Consider the following 24,577-nt stretch of genomic DNA (forward strand, 5'->3'; position numbering starts at 1 on the left):
TCCCCTCACTCATGCAGACAAGAATCAAACTTACAATCATTTGTCCATAACACTATTCTGTATTTGCTGTTGTGTAACCCCTGATTTCAGTGTTGCATCCAGGTTCCATCAGCATAATTAGGAAAACATGTACACTCCACATCTGGAATCTTTAGTTTGGAGTTTGAGTCTGAGAGCCATAGAACTTTAGCTTTGGAAGGACCTAAAAGACAAACTCACTCAACCTCATTTTTAGATGGGGACCCTGAGTCTCTGAAAGAGAAAGTAAATGCCCAGTGAACAAGAATTAAGTATTCTTTCCAAGTGCAGAAATTCAAGAGGTAATTTCTGAGAGAGGGAGGTAGAAAAGAGTTTCCATTGTTTCTCTGCTTGATAATATCCATTTTCCTCTCTTGAAGTAATTTTTGAGGGTAAAAGAAGAAACACACAGGCAGAAGATATCATTCCATCTTACAGTGACAAACCCTCTGATGGTTTGATGACATGAGTAACAATAATCATACTCACCATTAATTGAGCTATAATTTACCAGACCCTTTACATGAATTATCCCACTTCATTGTTATCCAAAAACCTATGAGGAAGGGAATATTTTTATCTCCACTGTACTGACAAAGGTTACTGAGAGTATAGTGAAGTTAAGTAACTGGCTCAAGATCACCAAGTTTATTTGCATCACAGCCAGGATCTGAACACAGGTTGGTTTTACATCAGAGTCAAGTTCCAACCATTATCTCTATATTGGGACAAAGTTGTAAATAGCGTGGTCTTGGCACAAAGGTCTTTCTTCATATATCGGAAGCCCAGGTATGGAAAATCAGCTCCACAGAACAGAACTGGAGAAGATAATAGATGACAACCTACTATATGAATGCTTCAGGATATTGAAAGTGGATAATGCAAGACTCCAGGTGTTCTGAGGATGAAATTTCAAGAACACAGTAAAAAACCCTTTGGAGCAATTCAATGGCTCTGTGGACAGCTGGGAAACAGCTGTGGCTGACAGACCTCTCTGGCTCGCTGTTTTGGGGAATGGAATGGCTCTGTTTAAATGAAAGCGGTTCATTCTCAGCTATATTCAAAGACAGACCTGCAGGGCAGAAGTTTTGAAAGCATCCAGCCCACACGTTCCCTTTACGTGCTAACGAAGATGTTGCACATTGTGGCAAATTGGATTTGGAAATTTCTTAGTATTTCCCTGGACAAGAAGCTGTCTGGCTCCCTCTAGGGCTCAGCTTGGCTGACTGAGGTCAAAACCATGGAGGAGTAAGGCAACTAGAGAGTCAGGTTGAAGATGGCACTTATTCTTTTTTTTTTTTTTACAGTTTCTTTTTTTTTAATTGTTATGTTAATCACCATATATTACATCATTTGTTTTTGATGTAGTGTTCCATGATTCATTGTTTGTTCATAACACCCAGTGCTCCACGCAGAATGTGCCCTCCTCAATACCCATCACCAGGCTAACCCATCCCCCCACCCCCCTCCCCTCTAGAACCCTCAGTTTGTTTTTCAGAGTCCATCATCTCTCATGGTTCGTCTCCCCCTCTGACTTACTCCCCTTCATTCTTCCTCTCCTGCTATCTTCTTCTTTTTCTTTTTTTCTTAAAATATGTTGCGTTATTTGTTTCAGAGGTACAGATCTGTGATTCAACAGTCTTGCACAATTCACAGCGCTCACCGTAGCACATACCCTCCCCAATGTCTATCACCCAGCCACCCCGTCCCTCCCACCCGCAACCACTCCAGTAACACTTCTTAGGGTTGTGTAAGTGCAGAGTTAGCACCTGCACAACCCTGAAAGTGAGTGCCTCCTTAAGAATGAGATGCCTAGAGGAGCCAGGAGAGCACCCACTAGTAGCTGATTGGGATTGGGTCCTCTTGCCCTACACAGCCTCTCAGTGGCCCCTTGCTTTAGAATTCCTTGCAAAGTGGCTTCCTTCCTAGAACATAGCCAAGAAAGGACGGAGACTGACCTTTTACCTGGGTACTACAGATAAAAAGCTTTGTGTTGTTCAATTTATTATTTTGAACTGAAATGGAGACAGCTTTTTAAAACAAGTTCTGCCAGGTCAGTGAGTGAGCAAAGAAGTGAGTGATCACAGTGGGAGAATACCAGACAGGCAGGAGCTGGTCTGCCCCTCAAGGGGTTAGTTACATGGTGCATGACCTTCAGGAGTCATTCATTCATTCACTCATTTAATCAACAGAATCAATTGTCTACTGCTTGCCAGAAACTATAAAAGGCATTGGGGAATATATAGATGAACAACTGATAACCAGTGATGACCAACTTTTTATCAAGAGAAGCAATTCATAAAAAAGTTAAAATGCTTGCAAGCTATTTTTGGGGGGGTTGTTTTGTTTTGTTTTTTTAATGCTGCTTTCACATAAGAAAATGCATTTATCTACAGTCAGACTTCTGCATTCTTATATTATTTTCCAGTCCAGAAAGGATTACCACAGAGGGCTAAAATTTCAGATATGACAAAGCTAGTTCATGCTGCAGTATCTGATATAATATAGCACCTCTGGAACTGTTTTCTTTTTCTTTCCTTGACTGACCTTGTAAACTACTGAACTGCAAAGTGTGGCCTGCCTCTTGATATCATATCCTCTAAAGTCCAGAGATCTTCCCACTGCAAGTAAGATAAATCACAACATTTTTTAACACAAACGAAGAGCTTCTTGGTTGGTGATAATGCCATTTCTGAGTAATTCAAGAGTAAGAGCAGCAGATTGACTGGGGCTGGCTAGGGGGTGGGGAACACCCACACTCAGCATCAGGCACAGAGTTGGTGCTTAATAAGTATTTGTCCCAGTGAAAGAACTCCGGGTGGAGTTGTCTGGGCAATGGCTGGATATGGGAGTCTGTAGTTGACAGAGAGAAAGGAATGGACTGGAAATTAAGATGGCTGGGTGCAGATGAGATTGCCCAGGACACGTTGGTAGAATGAGAAGGGAACTGAGGAGGTATTCCTGGGCAGCATTTGTATTAAAGTGATGGGTTTACAGAAGAGAGAGTGAGAAAGAGAGGCTGGAGGGGCTGAAGGGAAGCAAAGAGAGGCTAGGCTCTCCAGTGTAAAAAAGAGAGCACGTACAGAGACCTTGCAAAGGTCTACAGTGCCCTATACTAGAGGGCTTGCAGTCTGGAAGCCCAGGGAGGAAGTCCTGAGAAGGAGTGAGGAGGGGAGGGGTCCTCATGTGTTGCCTCCTGAGCTGTGGGAAGAGACTCCGAGTTCCATGCTTTATCTCCTCATTAAGTTTTGCCAATTTTAAAATGGCTTTTTTCCTTTCTGATTCTACAAGGAATCCATGCTTATTATAGTAAATTTATAAAATACCGAAGAAAAGGTTTAAAGAAAAAAAATAAAAATGGCCATTGCTTGCTTAAAAGCTGCTTTATTACTTTTGGCTTGCTCTCCTCAGACTTGGTTTGCCCAGTTGTGCTGACCCTCCATCCTGGTTTAGTCTTTGTTATTCCTATCTCAGCACCAATTCTTAATGCTGACCATGCTCAACAGTGTACCCCAGATAGGATAAACACTGGAAAATAAAGTGATTTGATGAGCTATAAAAGAATACATTCTGGGTAAATGAGTGATTTTTTAAAAATTTATTATTTGTCAGAGAGAGAGAGAGAGCACAAGCAGGGAGAGCGGCAGGCAGATGCTTAACCCACTGAGCCACCCAGACATTCCTTAGTGACTTCTCTTCTACCAGTGGTTGGGTAGGGGCAGGGAGGACTGTGGCTTATGAGAGGTTGTTCTGGCCACATCCCTACTCGGTAACTCATGTATTAAAATGTCAAATGCCGGGCACCTGGGTGGCTCAGTTGATTAAGCAACTGCCTTCGGCTCAGGTCATGATCCCGGAGTCCTGGGATCGAGTCCTGCATCGTGCTCCCTGCTCAGCGGGGAGTCTGCTTCTCCCTCTGACCCTCTCCCCTCGCATGTACTCTCGCTCTCTCAAATAAATAAATCTTAAAAATAAATAAAGGTATTGGGGGGAAAAAAAGTCAAATGCCTGGGGGTTTAACCTGCCCATCATTTTGTAGTTCCTTCTGTGAGAGGGGAGCAGAGTGTACTGGTTTGCTAGGGATGCTATAACAAATGACCACAAACAGCTTAAGATAATGCAGATTTATTATCTTATACTTCTATAGGTCAGTAGTCCAGGTTGATTCAACTGGGTTCTCTACTCTGGATCTCACAAGGCCAAAATCAAAAGTGTTGATTGGCTGGGCTCTTAAGGGAAAGCTGTAGGAAGAATCCACTTCCAGGCTCATTCAGATGACTAGCAGAATCTGTTCCTTGCAGTTGTGGAATGGGGGGTCCTTTTCCTTGCTGACAGAAAGCTGTGGACACTCTGGCCTCCTAGAGGTCTGTCTTCAGCCCTTGCAGGTGATCTCCTGCATCTCAGAGTCAGCAAGCGTATGGTATCTTTCTCACACATGAAATCTTCCTGGCATTCCTTTTTTTTTTTTTTTTTTTTTTGAGTCTCTTTTCTTCTCTTCAGTTGCATCTCTCTGACTCCAGGCAAAGAAGTTTCTCTGCATTTAAAGTCTAATGTGACTTCGTTGGAGCCACCCATATAATCCAACATAATCTACCTGTTTTAAGGTAAACTTAGTTACATCTGCACAGTCTCTTTTGCTATAAAGGTAATATATGCATGGCTTCCAGACATTAGTGTATAGACATCTTTGGGGGACATTATTCAGCCTACCACACAGAGTGATGATGGGAATGAATGGATTCATGATATGATTTCTCTCCTCATGTCTTTTTTTCCCCCTTTCTCTCTCACATGCTCAGTGTAGACTCTTCTTAATATTACTTTTGTTCACTCTTAGCAGTTTTGCTAATCTGCTTAGAAAACAGGACTATTCACCCTTTACTTTGAAACCTTCCTGTTTTGTCCCTCAGGGTTTTGATCCACAAGTTGAGAAATTATAGTATATGACACTATTTGCTTCATATATTTTTGTAGCAAGAGAAAAATTTGTTTGTGAGGCCCACTTATTTGATGTGTACTGTGGTCATGACTAACACAATTATCTCTTTCCTTACAATTGTTACATTTTAAAGGGTCACAGTGATATCTTTACCCCTAAGTGTTGATTTCTTGGGACTCATCCAAATTTTGGCTGCTTTATGACTCCACTGATCTTTTCTCTGAATTTATTTCATGATTTGTAGGCAAACCCTTGTCTACCATATTCATTTTTAAAATGGAAAAATGCTTAGGTCATAATCTTGATCAGAGAATCCTTGCACAACAGGGAGAGTCATCCTCACTCAGATGTTGGGCATACTGCAAAGATCCCCCCATTAAACTGCACCATGGCTCATTAAACACCATTGGTGAGAAAATTGGGTCTTCGTTAAATGTTTATGTTCTGTGCTAATGTTAAATTTAGAATATTCCTGTTGTAGGTACTTTTGGGAAAAATTTTAAAGTACTAGATAAAGTGCTAGCAGATTTCAGTCTATAAATTCCCAAACACAAAATCTGGAAAACATCCCCCAACACCAGATTTATTCTCAGGTTTCTCTCTTTTCAATCTTCATATATTTTATTTATTTTTCTCTTCTCAATGCCAAACGTCATGATCTTCAGATGACCTTTTTATATTCTTAGTGACTTCTAAGGACCTTACTTTTGGTTTTTAAGCACAAGAGAAAGTAAATTATTCTGGAACACCATTCAGCCATGTTTGAAGTCAAGGAAAAGATGTGTGATTGTCAATGTTTTGATTATGTATCTACATATTGAAGAAACAATCTCTGTCCACAAAGCACTTACATTCCAAAAAAAAAAAAAAAAAAGACTTAAATAAGTACAAATACTAACGACAGAAATGTGATTCCAGAAGTGTACTAGTGGAGTTAATGTGAAAAGAATAATTTTCCTCATTTAAGAGTTCATAGAAATCCTCTATGTGCATGCCAAAAGAATCAGCTTGTTACTGTGTGACAAGAGATAGTAAGATCTAGGGAGCCTTACTCAACAGGAATCCAACAAGAGAATTAAGCTCTACAGAAAATTATTTGAGGGGCTATTTTTTCCCTTTTCATTTCCTTACAAGATGATGCTTAGCTTAATGCATAGAATATAAGTTAATTCATTACATACAACAAATGCCTTAGGACAGTGCTTCTCAAGCTTTTTGTTGTCACAAGCCCTTTACAACTCTTCAAAATGAGAGAAAGACCCCAAGGAGTTTTTGCTTATGTGTGTTATATCTATCAATATTTACCATATTAGAACTTAAAAAATTTTAAAACATATTTTGTTAATTGAAAATACAATCATAGGGGCACCTGGGTGGCTCAGTCGGTTAAGCATCCCACTCTCTTGATCTTGGCTAAGGTCATGATCTCAGGGTCGTGAGATCGAGCCCCATGTTGGACTCCATGCTGCGTGTGGGGCCTGCTTAAGATTCTCTTTCTCTACCTCTGAACACATTGCTCTCTCTCTAAAAATAAAAAATAAAGAAAATAACAACCATAAACCATTTACATATTAAATAACATATTTTTATGAAAAATAAATTAATTCCAAAGCAAAAAAAATTTACTAAGAAAAGTTACATTGCTTTACATTTTTTTAATGTGTGTTGTAAGAGAAGACAGCTGGATTCTCACATCTGCTTCTGCATTCAGTTGCACTATCCTGCCTCATAAAGCCCCTGGAAAATTCCACTGTGCACAGATGAAAGATTAAGAATGAAAAATACAAGTAGCATTTTCATATTACTCTGAAAATGGATTTGACTTTGGGGATCTTCCTGGATAGGTCTCAGAAAACCCAGGGGTCCCTAGATGATACTTTCAAAACATTGCTTGGGGCATGAGAGCTTCTTTCTCCCAAGGATCCTTGGTGAAGAAGACTGTAATAGTGTTATTGCATATAGTATTTTCTCCACTACTAACTCTGTACCAAAATGATATATTGATGGCCAAAATAAAATTATAATGTTTTAAGGCTAAATCATTCATGATGTTTTGTGTAACTTCTCATTTAGAATTACCTCAATGTAGTAACTTCTAGTGATTAGCTTTCTAGATCTAGTATTGTTTCTCTGATCTATTTTAGAAGGTTGAGGTTTTCTAGTTGTATTTCTGAGATATGATTAGCAGAGCTTGACTGGCAAAACCAATTTGTGTACTGATTCTGCTGCCGAGTCTCCACTGAGAAGGTTTAGGCTCAAAAAATTTCCAGTATTTCAGCCTGTATTCAGGATACTTCAATTTTTTTGGAAGCTTCTTCTTGAAATCTCACTATGTACAATATTTCAGAAAAGTGGGGAAAGTTACAGGAGAATTTCCTCCTCCATCAACCCTCTGAGAAAAAGAAAACACATTTTCACAATACTCACTTTTGGAACTGGAAAAATGCTACCTTGCTTATGAGAATTCCAGGGTTTTCCACCTGTCAGGCCTGACACAATTCTGCTGCACAAGCCTGAGATATTTGGTTCTCCATGTGTCGGGGACAAATGTCGTACATACTGATTTGCACAGAAAACCACAGAAAGCACTCTCCAGGGAAAGCCAGCATTTGACAAGACTGAGTGATAACTTAGAACAACAGGGGTAAGAACTATTGTGTGAGGTTGTCCATGGACCCAGGCAGATCTTGTGCCAGGTTACTGAGAGCTGCTGCATTAAAATGTCATTTGAAATTTAGATTCTTTGTAAAACACTAAAAAAAATATGGGTCAGAAAGCTACTAATGGAGATCCTAGGGAAGAGACTGTCACTAAATCACCCAGAAGGCTTACAAGTGACTGAAAGAGAAAGAGCATTGGAAAAGCGGTCAGTTAAAATACTACCATTAAAAGAAAAAGAAAAAAGGAAAGTATCTTTTAAGAATCAGCACATGGTTGTATTGATGGGGTCCAGCAGTCATTATCTGTATTATTATCTCCAGTTACGCTTATTATATTTGAGATGAGAAAATATTAGTTTTGATGCTATAATAAATTGTAGGGGACAAGACTCTTGGTATGATGAAGAAATTAATCAAAATATCATATTACTTTACTGTTGGGGCTTTTCTCTTGAAGAATGAGAATTATCTTATATATAACCTTAATAATTTTTCATAAAACTTGAATCATCCCCCCCACCACCAGATATTCTGGCCATTTTCACCCCTCCTTTAGCCTCTAATTCATGTGTTGGTCCCCTCGCTCTCAGCAAATGATCTTGCTCTACTGAGAAGACAACTTTATTTCAACACTTCAGTTGGTCTCTGCCTTCTCTCGACCTTGTTCCACCAGTTCCCCTTCTTTTTCCTCTGTCTTCAACCTCTCTTTCCTCTGGCTTATTCTGTTCTGTTCCTATAAATTAGAAAGCTAAGAAAAAGTCTCACCTGGCTTTATACCCCATAGACTACTTTTTCTCTCTCCATCCCTCATCACCAGCTTCTTAGAAGTGCAATCCACACCACTGCCTCATCATTCATGCCCCCCACTACCTCTTGCTGTTTGCTGAAATTATTTATTTTCTCAGAAATCTCCAGTGATTCAATGACATTTCTCAATCATCCAGTACTCTCACCAGGAGTAGCTGTGTGTGTTTGTGTGTGCTCATCTATTTAAGCATAAGGTTATATGTGCTTGTATCTCTTACTACCAATTTGAGAGACCAAATGGGTTTTTCTCTAGCTAAAAAGTCAGGTAGGGAGAGGGTGTATGGAAGAACAGGAACCCCAAGCCCCAGATGGAGTGTTAGAACTTGCCACAAAGAGATAAGTGGAACTAAAGTGTGACAAAGGCAAATAAGACCAAATCCCTGCTAAAATCAGAGGTTTAAGAAATTGGATTGTGTCTCCATCCCTTCCTATCTACATGGTGTCCAGTGTGTTCTCCTCATACTCTCACAAGAAGTCTCATTGCTTTTTGGCCAGCCTTGGGCCCAGGTTGTCCTTACAAACCCAACCAGGTGTGCACAGAGCTGGTGTGAGCGTGTCCACCTCAGTTCCAAGAGATTGTCTCCTGGGAAGGTGCCACAGAGTCTTGGACATTCTGTGTAAGATCGAGCCCTGCCAGTGAGCTAATTAGATGAGTTTCTTTAAGAGCTCCAAGCTTAGCAGTAAGAGTGGGTTGCTAATTTCCTGACTCACCTATTCAATTCATTTGTGGTCCCAGCAAATATTCCATCTTGTAGGTTACACTGCCTGGCTTTATTTCGAAACTGTTCCATTTATTCACAGGGTAGATAGGAATGTGCAAAGTAATAGCTTTTCTCTTTTGTGTGGGATATCGCTTATGAAGTAGAGTTCAGTTCTTTGTGCAAAAGGAATTGTGGGAATGCCAGAACAATTTTGAACAAAACTAGATATTCAGTTAAAAGCCTTTCCCTCCAAAAGCCTAAAGTTCTCACCAGAAAGATGAAGAATCCCTCTCAGCACAGAGGGTACCCCATAACTGGGGAGGCAGGGGGAAGAAACACAGGTTCTTCATCCCTATTTGTGAGCCTAGGAAACCTCTCTGGGAGTGCAGATGAGCTGCAAGTCATCTTCAGAGCTTAGAAATGCAAATAACTACAGAGATGAAAGTCAGCAATAAAGCTGCCATGTTAGAATTTTGTAGTTTAAGAATAACTTTACTTTTATTCCACAAAATCCTAGGGAAAGGAAAATGCTGTTAATTAAAACTCCCCAACTGAAGCCTCTTTGTTTTGATGAGATACAAGGTCTTGACTCTATCCAAGAAGGAGAAAGAGATTACTTAGCAGAGATGATTGCTGCCTTCCCCTCCTACCACTACCTGCAAACAGTAAGGGTTGTAGCAAATGTGAACACCTACCCACTACTAGAGAATACATCTCTGCCATTTTGCCTATCATCATTAAGGACCTATTCAGCTAGAATAATGAAATTGATTCTATATCTGGCAAAATGGGATCTGGCTAATTGTCATGCCAATGCATAACATTTTATTTCTGTTGTCCCTTCTATCCCAAAGCTGGTTGTTGAGTTCAATATTCCTTCCTCTAGGATAATTTTTGGTAAATAAAAAATCTATCTACAGAAATTCATGATGGATATAGTTTCCAGCTGACTTGTTCATACTTAGGGTCAGGTTTGGCAAATATACCACTTGTGTCTTTCACGCTTCTTTTTCTCCACTCACCCCTTAACTGTAAATGTCCCTAAGAATCTCTTATGAACTCTCCTCCTTGTCTATATACCTTGCCCAAGTGCTCGGCCATTCTTGTGGCTTTGTTTCATCTATATGCTTATAATCCCCAAATTCTTTCTTCTGTCTTAACTCTGTATAGTTCCAGCCTTTTATTTCCAGCTTTCTTACTGAAATTTCCATTTGAAATTCCACCTATTTAAGTCAGCATGTCCAAAACCACTTACTATATTCCCCTGTCCACAAACTAATTTCTCTTATGCAGCCCCATCCATTAATTGTCTAGGATTGAAACCCAGAATCACCCCTTGCTGCCTGTCAAACACCAAGACTCATCAATTCTCCATCCCAAATATTTTGGACATACAGTCTCTTTTGCTGTGTCCTCTCTGACATTATCTTTTATATATTCACTCATTAAAGCCTTGCTATATTGTAACACTGTCCTAAGGGCTAGTGACACACAGGGAAGATAAAAACCAATGAATTAAGTGAAGTACAAAGCACCATGGCCATTGACCTATCAGAACCCAAGATGGTGGATGTGCTGGGTGAGGCAGGATATACAGGAGTTTGTGAGTCTGAATCTAGGATTCTGTCTATTTCAGTATAGCTAATTTATTGGTAGAACATTTGGGAAAGCCTCTAGCCACGTGTCCATTCTGTCCTCTGCCCTGCTGCCTGTGCTTTATTTCCAAAACTAAAATCAGATTGTCACTCTTCTGATAAAAATCCTTTCCTGGCTCCCCACTGCAGCAGAACAAGTACCAAACTTCTTGATTCTACTTACAAAATCTTCACACTCAGCTTTTGTTCCCCATAGCACTATTCTTTTATACAACATAGTTACTAACCTCACAGTCCATGAACTAGGAAAGGATAGAAATGAAAATGCCCACTCTGCCTTAAAAAATTTACCATCAGTATCATTCCCAATCATCCTCTTTACCCCTTTGGCAATCAACTCAATGGATCATTTTCCTAATGATTGCTTTTCACACTTTGCATAACTGTTTCAAGTATCAAGACACTGAATGGTTTTGATGAACACAGATAATCAGTGTGTGATTATTTACTGTCCTGATGTATGCTCAGAGGCTCCATACAATATGTGTGCATACAGTAGCCAAGCAGCAGGCTGCCAGAAACAAGTCCTTCGATCCTGCTTTTAGGAACATAGGGTTCATCTTTATAGATGAGTATAATCAGGTGCCAGTCAGGTGCCAACCACCTCTCCCTTCACAGGAGTAGGCCATGTAACAACATTCATTCATTAATGCATTCATTCATTCAGTCATTCATGCATCAAACACTTACTGAGCATTTGCCAAGTACCCAGTGTTGCAAAGATGTGCCCTGTCTCCGGGGAACTCCCAGTGTCTTCTGTGATAAGTTTTGTGATTTCATTCAAGTACAGGGATCAAAAAGCAGTGAGCCAGATTTCTGCTGAGGAATTGGGGTTCTGGGGGACACTTGAGAGGTTTTTAAAGAATGAAGAATGGGGCTTGGGGGAAACAAGAAGTTGTATGTGTGGGTATGTGTGTATACATTTAAGGAATTGGGGGGAATGGTAGCTCATGGATGGGAAAGAAATTGCTGCTCTGGTAAAGTGAACCAAAACGCAAATTTAAAAATTACATGATTTGGGTGATTTGGAGAAATTATGGCAAGTTCAATGTGACTTGAGGCAGGCAGCAAAGGGTGAGCAAGGGATACAGGGGGAGATGCTGGACGATAAGCAGGGTGCGGACTATAGAAGACTTGGACCAAGGAGCTCAAACTTTCTCTGAAAGCAGTGGGAAGCCCAGAGAAATCTCTAAGCAAGGGAGTGACCCATCAGATTTTTTTTAAATGAAGGTCCAGTGTAGAAACCAAGGACAGATTCGAGAAGATGAACATTTAATGAATCCTTTTTAGAGGTGACCACAACCAAGGAAAAATCCATGGCTGTGTTTTAGCTAACTCTGCATATTTGTGTGTGTTTCCTCCTAGTGACAGTGCTGGCCATTTTCCATGAACTGCACGTCGACCCCAACCTGTACACACTCCTGTTTGGGGAGAGTGTGTTGAATGATGCAGTGGCCATCGTCCTCACATAGTAAGTACCAGAACTTGGCCTCTGTTTTTTTGACTATGTGAAATATGCTTCCAGTTGGTGGTAATTCCCAGTGGCTTTAGAGTATCTTTTCTCTTATGTCATAGAGATGTGGCAATTTCTTTTTTTTAAACAATTGCTACCATAGAAAATCTCTAATAATGGGTATAATTCACAAAGTACCAAATTTTTAACACTATTAATGAGTTTCATGTTTCCAACCTATTACAAGATACTACCCAGAGGGTAACTTTTTTTCCTCAGGTGCATATATTTAACTGATTCACTTAGAGTTCCAAAAATGCACATATGAGCTTCCCTCATTTCAAATCAATATCATTTAATTTTTTCCTTTATGCAAACCATTTTCCAGATAATGGACTAATGCTAACCATTGGATTTATAGTAAGTTTGACATATTGGAGATAGAACCTGAGAGTCAGACTACCCTTTATTTCTCAATGCAAATTTTATGTATTATAGGAACACACATATCTTTAAATCCTCATGTGACATATGACACTAATAGAGCTTCAACTAAGTGCTAACGTAATTTTCCCTTGATCCTAGAAGAATTTTCTTTTCGAGATGAGAACTGGTGCCCTTTTATATTTAATAAATGCCACTTTGGTGGCTTTCACTATGTCGGAGGTCTCTTCTTGGTTTTAGATTAAGACCAACATTTTGGGCAACTGTCAAATACCCCAAAGGAAAAATAGCTAGCTGACAATTAAATATGACAACAGGACTCAATTCACAGTGTTAATCACTTCAAATGCATTTGAAAATGTACTGTGAAGTAACAAAAGATGTTTAAAAGACAGATCTCACAGAGGAGAGTAGGAAACCGTAGAATAGCACTACTCTTCTACCAGCTGACATTTCTTAAGGCCATCACCCAAAGTTGCCAGTGAATTCTGCAACTTTTAAGCAAGGTCTTCAAATAAACTTATATTTCACCTGGCCGAAGAGGTGCCTTTCCTACATTAAAGGAAAATATCAGGTGAATGGAAACTGAGAGCAAAAGCCGTGGCAGATTCACAAATGCTAATGGATGCTTTTAAAGAAAACACCAAGAACAATTAATTAGAACATCAGGAATCTCTGTCCAAGAAATACGAGTACTAAAGGAACATTTGGAGTAAACATTTTTTCAAATCTGCTGAGTCCCTCATTTTTGCTTCTTGGGCTGCCAAGTTGTAAAAGGCCAAGCAAAACGAAACCACTAAAGCACAGATGAGCTTGGGAAAGAGTCACGCAACTACAACCAAGGGAGAGTTTGGCCTTTCCACTTTCAGCACCGTCATTCACTAGTTTCCCACTAAAAATGCAGACTCCAAGGATGAATATTGATGAGGTTGTGTGAAAGCCCCAGGGGCATTTGAAACAGTCTATTTATTATCTCTTCAGGTCAGTACATGGTTATTATGGCCGTGCCTTTTCGCTCATCTACCCACACATTGCATGTCTTAAGAAGTGTTTCACACCATGACAAGATCTCTTCCTTACTAGGCACAAGACACTTGCCATTCTAGCCAAAATCTTATGTTTCCCAGATTTGGCGATTGAGGTGTCACACAGAGTGACCCGCAAAAGTTCCACCTTTAAAGTAAAAGGAAAACTAAAGTAGAAATACTTGACATGGAAACTTCCACACATTCAAACTGCAGGCTCTTTCTTCTACCTGGTGCACCTGGACCCCACTGGCCCCTTCCTTAGCTCTACTGAGACTGTGTACCTACACCATCCTGGATCTGGACTCTCTGTCCACCAGTGCTATCTGTGGTTGGCCACATCCTCCACCCTGTGCAATTTTCCACAATGTTGTACTCTTTGCTCACTTGCTTATGTGCTTTTTAAAAGTTTTGCATGACTTTCAGACCAGAAGTTCAAACATTTGTCTCTTCACTTTCCTCTTCCTTCACATGAAACTGTGCACCCTGACACAACTCTCTGCCTGGTAACTCATGCCTTTTTTTTATACGCACAGAGTTTGCTCCTCCCCACCTTGTTTCTACCTAATCGGGTCTTTCACCACTTACCTCAGTCTCCTTCAGGAACCACTAGCCCACAAGCTGAGCCCTTAATCTAGCCCTGCATGAACCTCCATCAATTCCCTTCCAGCATAGCAGGGCAATCTTGGGTTTACACTTATATTTGGCTTTTTTTAGATAGTAACTTTTTTTTAAGATTTTATTTATTTATTTGACAGAGAGAGAGAGACAGTGAGAGAGGGAATACAAGCAGGGAGAGTGGCAGAGGGAGAAGCAGGCTTCCCACCAAGCAGGGAGCCCGACGCGGGGCTTGATCCCAGGACCCTGGGATCATGACCTGAGCTGAAGGCAGACGCTTAACGACTGAGCCACCCAGGCGCCCCAGATAGTAACTTTTTGAACAGAGTCTATGTGCTTGAAATGCGTATTAAAAGTACAAATGAGGGGCGCCAGGGTGGCTCAGTTGGTTAAGTATTTGACTCTTGGTTTTGGCTCAGGTCAAATGATCTCATATCAAGGAATGGAGTCCAACATTAGGCTCTGTGCTCAGTGGGGAGTCTGCTTGTGGATTTTCTCCCTCTGCTCCTCCCCTCACTTATGCGCACACTCACGCAGGCACATGCATGCTCTCCTCTCTCTCTAAAATAAATCAATCTTAACAAAAAAAAAGAACAAATGAAATCCCTTTTGTGTTTTCCTCTTCTTAGTTCCATCTTTGTGTAGTTTTGAAGTTTAAGAGTAGTGATAGAGCTCTTCTTGTACCATGGAAAAGAAAAGTGATGCATTTTGATGTGAAATCAAGTTTAATAAAGAACTCAAATCATCAACCACTATGGTCCTTGGCACAGCCTCCAGAGCTCCTTTGGAATGGCCACACAATTTCATTTACATTCCCATCTCCCATCACTAAATACTCTTGTGTCATGGGGCTCCTGGGTGGCTCAGTCATTAAGCGTCTGCCTTCAGCTCGGGTCATGATCCCAAGATCCTGGGATTGAGCCCCATGTTGGGCTCCCTGCTCAGCGCGAAGCCTGTTTCTCTCTCTCCTTCTTCCCCTCCCCCTGCTTGTGTTCCCTCTCTTGCTGTCTCTCTCTCTCTCTGTCAAACAAAGATAAAATCTTTAAATAAATAAATAAATAAATAAATAAATAAATAAATAAATAAATAAATATTCCTGTTTAAGAACCATCCTTTTCAGTTTTAGTATTTTTAAAATTATAATTGTTAGTATTGTGACAATACTGTGCTCTAGGATTTCATTCAAATATATAGTAATTTAGCCACATTTTAGATTAAGTCAGCTTTTCTGTGCTAGTCTAAGAAGCCAATGGCAAATTATAGTACTGTTTCTTAGGTTATATGTGCTCTGAGTTTCAGACAACTAACGTACAATTGAATTTGATGACAACTATTATACACAGCAGCAGGTGGTGGATGGTGTCCCTATGGCTTAAAATGATCCAGAATTGTTCAACTTAAAATAAAATTGACTTTATTTAACAAAAAATTTTGAAATTGGCTTGTCTTTCTCTGACCCATACTGTCATTTTAAGTATGTAGGGAATGCCATGCCCAAACACATAGAATGTGTATTGGTTCATAAATGAATGAATTCCACGTGATGGTTTTGCATTTCTAAAGATTGTTTAATAAGCTATGAAGGGAGGCAAAAGACATACTGAAGAGGTCTTGAAGGATGTGTGTTTTTGAATCCTGAACAAAGATATTGCTTTCAGAGGCAGTATGGTGGAGTACAAAGAGCCCTAGATTCAAGTCAAAAAAGAGCTGGTGTCAGGATTGCTACAGATTAACTGCGCAGTTGACAGGAAACTAACCCAAACCGGAGTAAGCAAAAAGGGAATTTGTGTTGGCTGATGTGACTGAACAGCAGGAGTAGAAATGGCAGCAAAGGACCCAGTGAAATGAGCAGGAACTCTTTTTTTTCTCAACTTCTTCAGGGTTAGCTCCCTCACCTGGTCAGTTGGTGCCAGTTGGCTGCCAGTATCTCTGAGGGCTGTGCCTTCTTTCAGGAGAATGGAGCAAGCATCTTTGTCCCATTATTCCCAGTCCAAATCTTAGTACACTTTATCAATTATAATGCCATTTCAGACCCACTGTGGCCAGAGAAATGTCCTGCATTTATTGACTCAGCTCTAAGTCACATGCTTCATGAGTTTAAGACTGTACTCATTTTCACTTGAAAGCATATAAACTAAGCCTGGGGAAAGGTGGGATTATTGCTCAGAGTGATATTGCCACAAAAAAGAAGTGGATGCTGTACAGAAACAAAACACAACCAAACCTAGAAGACAACAACAATGACTGTATGTGACTATAAATTTTCTGTGCTTGTTTCCTTACCTATGAAATGTAAGAACAGTTGTTTTGTATACATTACAAAATTATTTTGAACAATAAATAAAGCATTATAGCTGGAAAGACTCTATAATCTCCAAAATCTATGTAATATATGCTATATAAAGATATATATACTTATAATTTATATAACCATTTATATCAATATCTTTCACTCTACTTACACATATCTCTTTGCTTTCATTAAAATGACTAAGGATAGACCTGCTTCTAGTGAAGCATTCTTTCATAAATACGGCATTTTATGATCCAAGGAATATAGAGAATAACCATTTTCACATGTGATTTCCCCAACTAAGAATGAAGCACTTAGTTAAGGCATACTTTCTAAAGTTTATAAATCAAGAAATAGAGGTTGAAGCATATTACTGAAAGTTATGAAGGCACTCACAACCAAAATTGATATTACTCATGGGAGTTAGTTGGAAAAAGGGAGAGGGAAAGGAAGGGATAAGTTAACTAAAATGTCACATCTCTCATAATAATAAATCAATATATACTATGTGGAGTTGATAAATCAAGAAATGGAGGTATATCCATATTATTTAGAGTCATAGGACAATCATCAGAAGAACAAAAAACATAAATGGTTAAAGGAGATACTTTTGCTTTGTAGAACTCTGATTTATACAAAGGGGGAAAATGTAATTTAACTCTTTATTTTGTATCTTTTATCCTGTTTGAATGTTTGAATTTGTTTGAATCATATCTGTTTAAAGTATTCTTTAGGTGATCAAGATATCAAAAGCAGAAACTAGAAAAGAAAAGCCAATTTATTTGATGGCAATAGAGTCCAGCAATCCTACCAAGCAAGAGTCAACACAAATAAATGATGAAGGAGAAACCAATGAAAGCAGTTTCAACACACATGTTGATAGGTTGATGGTCTTTATAATGTACATGATGAATTGTTAATCTCCTTAATATACAAAATGTACTAGTTTTGTTACTTTAGGTAAATTATTTAACCTCTCTGTGCCTAGATGCCTTGTTTATAAAATAGAGCTGGTAAAAGCCCTCACCTCATTAGATAAGATCAAACATAAAACACCTAGAACAGGGCCTGGCTCATAACACTCAATAGAAGTTAGATATTAGCTGCTGATATTACTGCTGTTATCAAAGACCAATCAGGAAAAAGTAAACATAATAGAAAAATGGGCATAGGATGTAAGTAGATAATGAACAGAAGAAACACAAATGGCCAATAATACTGCTAAATAAGATCAGCTTCACTAGTAACGAAATAAAACAAATTAAACCACTAACAAAGTATTATTTTTTGATGAGCAAATCTTCAAATCTCCAGAACTCATGAAAGAACAAGCATCCTTCAGATAAACTGGAGTTTGAGGAAGTGGGAACCCTTCTACATTATTGGTGAAAGAGAAAAGCAATGGAACTTTTACAAAGGCAATTGGCATTATTTGTTAAGAATTATTAGAATATGTTAGTCTTCTGATCCACCTATTTCATTTCTAGAAATTTATCCTAAGAGGTAACTAAGAGCCTATGTAACAATTTCTCCGTGGAGATGAGTGCATTGATTTGAGCAAGAAATTGTACATAAGTTACTAGTTGGTTGAGTAAATTATAACATATTAATATCATGTAATCCTTATGCAGTCATTTAAAAAATGACATAGGGAGAAAAATATATTGATGTGAAAAGATATTCACAATACAGTTTTAAAGAAAGTAAGAAATTTTAAAATGATATATACAGTAAGACCTATTTTAGTTAAAAAATCACAGCCAAATTTGTGTGTGTCTGTGAGTATATACATATAATTATAACATATTATAAATATAATTTATATATAAAATCAAAGTGTTAGGTGGGATCATAGGTGATTTTCATTTTCCACTTTTGGCTTATATATATATTTATTGGAAATAGATTAAGCTACTTCTGATCCACTCTGTTCCAAAGAATCCCCCATAAACATACTTAATAATAGGAAATCTTCACTTAAATACAGATTCTAGGGACACCTGGGTCACTCAGTCCGTTAAGCATCCAACTCTTGATTTCAGCTCAGGCCATATCTCAGGGTTGTGAGATCAAGCCCTGCATCAGGCTCTGCACTCAGCGGGGAGTCTGCTTGAAGATTCTCTCTCTGTCCCTCTTTCTCCCCCTACCTAAAATAAATAAGTAAATCTTTAAAAGAAATAAAACAAATACAGATTCTATAAAGGTTTAAGTCTAAAATTTTCTCTACCCATGAAAGAGCAGAAAGAGGCTTTGGAGTGTTCTCGGCCATTTATCTGCAAAACAGAAATATTGCCAATATTGTACTGAAAGACCTACTTGAGAAATAATTCCACAATGTACAAATGCCTCCAGATTTTCTTAGAGATAAAATAAGAACCCTATTAAACAGCTGGCTCTTGGATGACAATAAATACACACTAGGTGCCTTTGTTACCTTATAAGCAAATACTTCTAAGGAAATTCAGTGTAGATCATTAAAAAGGAGGGAGAAATAGAGCACTAATATTCTTTTTTTAAATAAGAGTGTTGTTATGCTGCTGAGAGGTTCTTACTAGAAAATGTCATTTAAAGTGTGATACCGGTGAACGCTTGGCACTTAGAGTGAGTGACATTTTGAAAGACTACACTTTTTATATTTCATGCATCTTAAGCAAAATTTAACATGGAAGTTAATGGGATGGCTGTGAGACTCAAAGAGCCATGTGACTAAGGAAACTCGAGACATCTATCATCCATTCATTCAACAAAAATATACTGAGGATCTATATCTGCCAGACATTACGCTGAGCATTGATGATATAGATGGATAGGTACAGTCACCCATCCCTGCCTTCAACAGCTCCTCACTAAAATAGGCAAACAATAGCTTGTAGCTATTTAATTTAATATGTGCACAAACCTTGCTCTAAAAATCATCCCAGAAAGCAGTTGCGTAGGGTTGGTTATAAACATATATCACTAAAGAAATTCCTTATTTCTCTTGGTACCATCATGTCTAAATAGATTGCAAGCTCCTTGAAGGCAAGTTCCACCTTTCTTCATCCCCCACAACACACAGCTAATTATTTGGAAGGTTCTTAAATAATTACTGAGGGAGCAAGTTCGTATACCTTTTCAGATGAAGGTAGAGACATTTTACTAATCCTCTCATTAAAATCTGTTCCAGAGGATGGATGTTTAATATTCTTTATACTGCTTCTTCTGAATATTTGAAAAGCTTGTTCATTATCTTCATTAGGTCAACTTCCTCTCCATTTGACCCATAGTTGTAAACACAGAGGTGATAAGGTGTCTCCTTTTGATGAGAATAAACCAAAACTGTTATCACAACCATAAAGTATATTTCTTACGAATCTGCTTAACTTAAAAACAAGTTTCTTATATCTTGACACATCTTTCTGAAGGTAATTCACTTTGATATTTGCCTTGGAAACTGATCATCAGCATGAAACCATTTATTTTGATGCCTGTCTAGATACTGCTGTGATATATAATTTAAAAAAAAAAAAGTTAAGGCCCTTTTGCTTAAGAACTTCTCCTGGCAGTCAATTCCATGCCGACTTCATTTTTTGGACACCAGGTGGCATCACCTAGCAGGAATGGGTAGGCCCACACCCCTGCCGGCTCCTGTGCTGTTTGGTTTTTCTTATTCCTGATGCCTGGTGCCTGTTTCCTGGCTGACTCCGGCATCTCCCTACCCTAGCTCTTAATGTCCTTGTTCAGAGTACTGGGAAGTGACTTTGGCTTATCCTGTTGACTCTGTTCCTTGTCTCTTGGATTAGATAGGATGATCACTCACTGATTCTCCAGAAATCAGCCTCATGACTTAGAACTTCCTCTGCTCCATGTCAAGGCATGCATGACAAATTGATCTACCAGAAATAAACAAATAAGAGAAACCCATATTGATGCTTTCTTATCTTAATTCCATTGTACTTTAATTCATTGGTGTATTAGATGTAAGTGACAGAAACCCAATTCAAATTAGCTTAGGCAAAAAGAATTCATTGGCCTCTTTAGCAGGGGCAACTCTGGGCAAGCCAGGACTCAGGGATTCAAACATGTCTATTTTTTTTTTCTATTGTCCATTCTTTCCTTTTTCTTTCTTGGTTCTAATTTCCTCTTAGTGCCAGCCTCACTCTTTCCTAGTATAAATACATGACTTATTCTAACAAGCAGGAGAGGGTGGCTAATGACATCTCCAGGCTTATATTGTTCTATCTCAAAGTAATACTTCATACTCCCAATATTTGCATGTCAGACACAGAGAAGGATTCGGATTGGCTCTGCTTATATCAGAAGATCGACCCTAGGCCAATCACATTGTATTACAAGGGAATTAAACATGATGATTGGCCAGATCTGAATCATTTCCCCATCTCTGTAGCCAGGGGAATGGAATCAATAATTAGAAGAAAGTGACTGGAAGGCAAGTATATGGGCATCCCAGAATAGTAACTATGGTATTTCATGGTAATAAAATATTCAGAACATGGTGGATTAAAATGAAGCAGATAGGCCATATGCCATTATAAACTGAAAGAAATGCTTTGTTTAAAAAGACAAAAAAATTCCTTTCTAACTGTAGAGTTGATTTTGAAGAAAGAAAAGGAAATTCCCAGGTGTGGGAAACAAGAAAGAAATCACTTACTGTGGGAAGCTGCCATCGTCAGTGGCCATAGGATTTTGTGTAGGATATAGACCCAGAGGTTTTGGATTTGGAGTCTTATTTCCACGTGGAAATCATGGAAGTCAAACCTTTTTGAATAAAGCCTGGAGTCCAAGGTGCTCCCTCAGTCACATAAACTCTGTTCAACAGCCTTAAGGAATCGTGAGGAAGCTTGCCATCTATGTGGAATTTGAATCAAAATCTCTGATCTTGCAGTTGTGACAGAGGAAATAGAAGCCAATAAATTAATATAAAAGGTTTCAGTACTATTGAAATGCGTGCCCCAGCCTCATTTCTCTTTCCTTATTTCCAAATGTGCTAAACTGCTTTGAACTGAGACTTTCTTAACCCAGGCACATGGAAATCCCACAGAAAAAAAACCCACAATTTTTCCTGAAAATGAGTTCATGGTAAAAGTTTACAGGCCACAAAGGGAAAAAAATCCACCATGAAGAAAAGCCAGGAGATAAACAAAAAAGTAAATCAGAAGAACAAGGACCCTAAAGAACTAAACAAAAGTTACAAAAATCTGAGAACAATTATAAAATGGGCATATTAAAAATGACTGAAGAGATAAATGGAGAAGTAAGGAAAATATGAAGGAATAGTAAAATAAGAAACAAAAAACTTTTCAGAAAGAAAAATGTGGGTATTGGCTTTAAAAACTGAATGACCAAAATGTCATATTAGATCCAGCTGGTGACCCAAAAGATAAAGTTAGCCAATGACCCAGAATGCAATACAGATTTAAAAAATATAAAAAGTTGGCTAAGAGACATGGAGGATAGCATGAAACATTTCAGAATATATCAATAAGAATTTCAAAAGGAGACACTAAGGAGAATCAATTTGTGACAATATTTAATGAGATAATGGATGATAATTTTTCAGAATTGAAGAAATTAAAACATCGCATTATATCCGGAGTTGGATAAATTAAAACTCATTCACACGCAAATATGTTGCAGTGAAACATGAGATCATCAAAGACAAAATGGAAATTTTAAAAGCAAACAGAGGAAAGATGAATTACTTACAGTGGAAAACCACTTAGATGGCATCAGTTTTCTCACTAATGATAATAGCTACCAGAGGACAGTGGAATAGTAAGTACAAATTATAAAGGGAAAATAACCAAAAACCTAAATTCAAAATTCAACTGAGATATCATTCAAGGGTAAGAATGAAATAAGATATGTTCAGGTAGACAGAATTTACCACTTATGGATAATCGGTGATAGAAATAGGAAACTGAACTCAGAAAGAAGGACACAAGGAATAGTGAGCAAAAAAATCGAAACAATCATAAATTTAATAAGGAATGACTGTGACAATAACAATAATGATTATTAGTGGAGAAGGGTAAAATAAGGTGAACCAAGCACTCTATTATCCTCTATAATATTCAAAGACAGTGGACACTAAATGGTGGGGGAGAGATGATGTTATGTAGAGAAAGTGGAGATGGCAAAAGACATGTTTATTCACATAATCCAATTTTCACTCAAGTAGCCAAGTTCTTCAGAATGTTTCTCAAAATGGTGTAAAAGAGTCTGACAACAGATTTCAATTTGGATTAGAAATGTTGAAATCAATTCATAGGTAGTATGAAATTCTGGATAGTCTTCAATAATTTCAAACTGTGCAGAGAATTCCTATATTTTAGGAAGCTGGTAAAGTATCTGCCCTGGAGTCCCTCTATTTTTCTTTGAGATTTTAGGCTCTCGCCTTAGTAGCTGTAGTGTTTCCAGTTGTGGAACTCATCATATTCTCTCTACAGGCTGTCTTTCATCTTTCCCATTGTCTTCCTAGTTTCTCTTACTCTCTATTCTCCTTACCTCTTGTTCTCTCATTGTCAGATTTATGATCTACACTAGGATGTCATCTGTTCAGTTCTCTCCAATTCCTTGGAAGCAGTTACTTCCATGGGTGGACAGCAGGGGACATTTTCTGCCATACCAGTTGATATGCTGTAAGATGTAGATGTCTTAAAAATTGTCCTTTATGTACACAAGTAACTTTGAACTGATAGTCTAGGCAACTAACCAGTTTTGAAAAAAAGTTGAAAAGTTATTTCTGTCTTCTGCTATATTCTGTCACTAAGTCATAAGAAGTTCCTTAATCATTTTAGCCTCTGTTTGAAATTTTAGCTTTCCACATTGAAAGGTTTGGTGATGTTCTCTAGTCTCAGCCCAGGATGACCAGCCATGTAGTACGAAAGCGACTTGTACTAAGCAAATTACATCTGAGGCAGAAGTGGACACCAGGGTGCTGACATAATAAACACCAAGAAATGACTGACCCAATGACCAGAATATAAATGCTGGCATGATCAGCTCATTTTCTTTCCAAGGTCAAGCTACTTAGGAAACAGAATCATGATCAGCATCTACTTTAGCAATTCACCACAGGAAAATACTCTCACTGGAATCTCAAGTACCCCAAAGATCATATGATAAAAGCAGTCTTTCCTATAGGAAAACCTGCATATAAAGGCAAATAATATCCAGAGGGTTGTATGGTGAGCATGGGGACAGGTGACTGATAGATTGATGACTCAACTGTTTATCTGCATCCTTCACACAAAAGGTGTTTTTTTTCTGATGGACCTGTAAATTTTGAAATGCTTGGCAACTACCCCCAAATCCATACCAACATTTAGGATAACTTAAAACTACTCACAGTTTGTTAAGATAACTAAAATTTTCTCTCTCCCCTTTACATAAAGCTGGAATGGTCACTTGCAGTGTTTGATTCTGTGATTCTTCTAAATTCTCCCATGACTAATCTATCCTTCTACTGATTGATACATTGTACTTTTGTCACCATACTGAATACCATTGGTCTCTATCCTAATGTCCTTTAATACCTGGTGGGGGGATTGATAGTGATTCCCTCTTCTTCTCTATGTTGTGACCAGTGGCATACATTCCCAGGACAGTGGCCTAGTGACAGGGAATAGTTCATAACTAGATATCAGGCCCATCTGTGAGAAGCCATCTATGAGAAGAACCAATTAGGACTTTAGCCTCATGAGAGGGTAGACTTCAAGGCTGTTAAACTGGCTTCTATTAATAACATGATCTAAAACACTACACATTAAACTTTTGGAGAGGGGGTCATAAACTTCCTTTAGTGACTGAAGAAACCTTGGCTCTCACCTAAGGGGCTAGAGGGAAGTGCGTCTAAACAAAAAGATAAAACTTTATAGTTTCAGGAACTCTGGGTTAATATTTTTTTGTCCTAAGGCATATTTTCTCTCCAATGTGTTTAAGCCTGACTTCATTATGAACAA

The 24,577-nt window shown here is 38.5% G+C and overlaps 1 protein-coding gene across 2 annotated transcripts in view; it reads left to right on the forward strand.

The window, feature by feature from the left end:
- The window catches only part of SLC9A9 (solute carrier family 9 member A9), a 567,499-nt gene that overhangs the window by 159,866 nt on the left and 383,056 nt on the right, over positions 1 to 24,577 (forward strand). For both annotated transcript variants that reach the window (XM_073898938.1, XM_073898942.1), the window contains exon 6: positions 12,146 to 12,251. In XM_073898938.1, coding sequence (XP_073755039.1) covers positions 12,146 to 12,251 — 106 coding nt within the window. The remainder of the gene's footprint in view (positions 1 to 12,145; positions 12,252 to 24,577) is intronic.

Source organism: Callorhinus ursinus, unplaced genomic scaffold (assembly GCF_003265705.2).
Source record: "Callorhinus ursinus isolate GAN/ISIS: 27379988/994484 unplaced genomic scaffold, GSC_fseal_2.0 scaffold1, whole genome shotgun sequence".
NCBI classification, from domain to species: domain Eukaryota; kingdom Metazoa; phylum Chordata; class Mammalia; order Carnivora; family Otariidae; genus Callorhinus; species Callorhinus ursinus.